Source organism: Chiloscyllium plagiosum, unplaced genomic scaffold, assembly GCF_037043375.1.
Source record: "Chiloscyllium plagiosum isolate Xiang-an unplaced genomic scaffold, Cpla_swu_hap1 HiC_scaffold_36, whole genome shotgun sequence".
Taxonomy (NCBI): domain Eukaryota; kingdom Metazoa; phylum Chordata; class Chondrichthyes; order Orectolobiformes; family Hemiscylliidae; genus Chiloscyllium; species Chiloscyllium plagiosum.
Window position 1 is genome coordinate 19,966,977 of NW_028270174.1, and position 3,830 is coordinate 19,970,806.

The window sequence follows — 3,830 nt, forward strand, 5'->3', positions numbered from 1 at the left end:
CAAACTTGCTTTTATCAATTTCAAAGCAGACTTTTACGTTTTAAATCAGAATATACTGAAGCATGCTAAACTCAATGTGTGGGTTTGAGTTAAACTATCAGAAAAAACCCAAAGAACAGGAAACAATCTTTGGTCTTCCACATTTTTGTTTGTGATATTGAGCTCGATTTTGCAACAACAGACGCCAAAACTGCTCACTGATGCTCTGAAGCAACTTCTGGAGTCCGCAGTTAGTGATCAGTAATTCCACGTTTCTCCAGAGGATGCGCTATTAAAACCCTCCTCAAAATACAGAGGAACCTTGATTATCCGAATACCAATTATTCAAAAATCAGATTGTACGAAGGAGATCTTGAGGTCCCGATAGAAACATTACATCAAAGACGTGTTACCAACAGCGATTACGTCTTTCGTTTACATGATTAAACAGGCACAGTCTCTAAATGACTGACCCCCTGCCCTCTCTCTCTCTCCTCATACTTTCCCTGGAGTTTTACACAGGGGTGTACCCTAAACCCCGCCTTTCCCCAGATAATCTCTCCAACATTGTCCTGTACAGGGCAAAGGTAGAATTTGTCAAAAAGTTGCAGTAAAAAGTTGTGTGTGTGTGCGCGTGCTCTATTTGGAGACTTACCCCACAAAGCCAGTTGCAGCAGTCTTGGTGTCCAGTTCAGCTGCCCCGGAGAGGAGGTAGGGGTGTATGGGGTTGGGGGGGAGGTGTTGGGGCAGAGGCCTGAATGAGGAGCAGACTTTTAAAACTCCAAGCCCCAGAGGAAAGGCTTTTAATTGATTAACCCGAATAATCGATTATCCGAACGAAATAGTGCCCACCCATCTCGTTCGGATAATCAAGGTTCCCCTGTAACTAATTAATTAAATAGTAGAGAACTTTATCTGCTTACTCTTAGTCTCGCTTAAAAACCTTTAAAAAGTTACACTTTTTAAAAATAAAGTGTAGCTGTATTTTAAACAACATACTAAATTTATATTCCTGCTAAACAGCTTTACTGAAACTGAAAGAGCAATTTTATATTTGGTCAATGAGACAGAGAGTTATACAGCACGGAAACAGGCCCTTCAGCCCAAGTCGGCCATGCTGACCAGGTCTCCTAAACCAAACCAGTCTCATTAGCCTGCGTTTGGCCCATATCCCTTTAAACCTTGGCCTATCCATATACCTGTCCGAATGTCTTTTGTCTGTTGTAATCACACAGGCGTCTACCACTTCCTCTGGGCAGCTCAGCCCATATACACACACCACCCTCTATGTGAAAAAGTTGGCCCTCAGATCCCTTTTAAATCTTTTTCCTCTCACCTTAAAACTTTATCCTCAAGGTTTGAATTCCCCTATCCTTGGGAAAAAGACCTTTGTTGTACACCTTACCTATGCACCTCAGGATTTTACTAACCTCCAAAAAGGTCATCTGCCAGCCTCCTACACTCTAGAGTAAAAAGTTCCAGCCTATCCAGCCTCTCCTTGTAACTTATACGCTCCAGTCTCATTAACATCCTTGCAAATCCTTTTTGCACCTTTTCTAATGTAATAATATCCTTCCCATAGTAGGGTGACTAGAATTATATGCAGTACTCTAAATGTGTCCTTACCAATGTCTTGTATGTTAAATAAGATTTTGCACAAAATTTCACATTTAAAAAATCTTCTACTAAATTCCATTGTCATTTGCTTCCCTATGTATATAATCTAAAAAGTTAAAAGTTCAATGGTTAATGCTTATTGATATGTTTGTGAGAATGTCTCAGTGATTGCTTCATTACCCTGCTTGATGACATCACCGTTGCTAGACACCTGGAGATCCATTTGACTTGCGGCAAGCATACCAAATGCCTTCTTCACTACCCTGTGACTCCATATTCAAGATTTCTTGAAAGTCCTGCCCTGATTTGCCTTACCAAAACGCATTTATATAAATTAAACTCCACCTGCCACTCCTCTGGCCCATCTGATCAAGGTCCAGTTGTACTCAGATAACCTTCTTCGCTGTCTACTACACCTCCAATTTTGGTGTCATCTGCAAACTTACTAACCATACCACCATTATTCATGTCCAATCCATTTATATAAATGACCAAAAGCAGCAAAGTAGTCTTTGGACTGTAAATACGAGTGCAAACACTAGCAATATCTTGCTAATCTCGTTTATTTCAGTTTTTGCTAAATTGCAGCACAGTAGAATGTCCAGTGTAGGAAAGATTACTCTCAGACGCCCAATCCCCTGTCTCGCATAAAGGAACGCATTCGCCCATTGAGTGAAACAGCAACTTATTGTTGGGTAAGAAACACGGATTTCTGCTACACACACACACAGATTGAAAGCATGCCCTTTTGATTAAAGTAAGTAACCCTTATGTTCTCGGATGACGCCGGTGGTCCAATGTAAACCCACTCGGTCGCTGAAAAGCCAACGTTTTCACTGGGAGAGGTCTTCCTGGGGATCTGGAGGAGGTGGACGTTCCAGATCGGCGCAGTCGTCAGTGAAGAACACAAGGTCCTGTGATTGAACAATAGGTGACACTGAAGTGATTATTGCACAGTACCGGCGCGTTCAACACGAGGGAACTACAACAAACAACAACACAAGTTGCTGGAAAAGCTCAGCAGCTCTGGCAGCATCTGATGGCTTTGATTTCTCTGCACAGATACTACCAGCTTTCCCAGCAACTTCTGTTTCTTGGTTCTGATTTACAGCATCCGCAGTTCTTCCCGTTTTTATTACGAGGGAACTAGCAACACATTAAAACAGGAGGGTCTGTGCTTTAAGAAGGAATTCGATAAATAATTGAAAGGGGGGAAAACTACAGGGATGTGGATTTGTTCTGTGGAGGGTGGTTCAGTCTAGAAATACAAACTACAACCTCCAGTCCTCATCTATAGTCGTTGCCCTTCGTAAGTGAACTCGACAGCAATAATGTGTGCGTTACCCGGTAGCAGAATCGACTGATCAGGTTGTAGAAGCGCTTGATGCGTAGTTTCAGAAGTGCAATTCTCTTGAGCTCCCTACACTGGGGAGTAAGGAGATTGTCCAAAGAATAGAGGTGGTCGCGAAGTTTGGTCATCACACAAGAGTTCTGAAACGCGAACACAGGTGATCAATATTCCAGCTGCACACAGTAACTACACCCCGAATTATCAGCTCCCTTCAAGTGCCAAGTACTTACGTGCACATTAATGTAGAGCTTCGGTAGGTTAGCAAGGCAGCGTTTCTGTGAAAGAAAGGTATTCACTGAGTTAGAATAAGCACGAGACAAAGAAAGGTGAGGAAAAGCCAGCTTGATTTATGGTTTACCGTGACTGAGAAGGTATCTAATCTTCCCATTAACTCCGTGATTCGTTCACTTTGTCTCAAAACAGCGGAGTAGCATGTTGGCGGGGCGCAATCGGCGATGATAAGGAGCGTGGAGAGGAGAACGATTTTCCGGAAGAAATCCATAACTGGCCCTTTTCACAGCCGCCCGGGTTGTATGAGCTGGAAGGTTCCCCCCTTGACTGCGCCTCCCTGCTTATTAACTGCAGGGAGCTGAACTCCTAGTTCTGAACCTGCTCCAAATTATGAAAGCGGCTTCTTACCCCCTACTTTCCAGGGTTTGGAAAGAACTCCAGCCGACGTCAGTCTGGATGAACTGCCCTCCCCGGGAGATAGAAATAAGAATCAGATTGCAATTGATCAAACTCTGGGATATGTTCCCAACCAGACCTCAACACAAGAGCCGCTTGTGGCAGAATTGTACACTGGGCTGATCAGGAACCGTTATGTTTCTGATTGTAAATCCCTTCAGATGGAATGACAAGACGCCTCACCCTTTACAATCCT

The 3,830-nt window shown here is 43.3% G+C and overlaps 1 protein-coding gene across 1 annotated transcript; it reads right to left on the minus strand.

Annotated features, from left to right (window-relative positions):
• Positions 1-2,143: 2,143 nt before the first annotated feature.
• cytl1 (cytokine like 1) lies at positions 2,144-3,598 on the minus strand. Its single transcript, XM_043674243.2, has 4 exons — positions 3,306-3,598; positions 3,178-3,222; positions 2,941-3,087; positions 2,144-2,510 (listed from the first exon to the last, which is right to left on the minus strand). The coding sequence occupies exons 1-4, from the start codon at positions 3,447-3,449 to the stop codon at positions 2,430-2,432; spliced, it is 417 nt and encodes a 138-aa protein (XP_043530178.2). The 5' UTR covers positions 3,450-3,598; the 3' UTR covers positions 2,144-2,429.
• Positions 3,599-3,830: the final 232 nt, after the last annotated feature.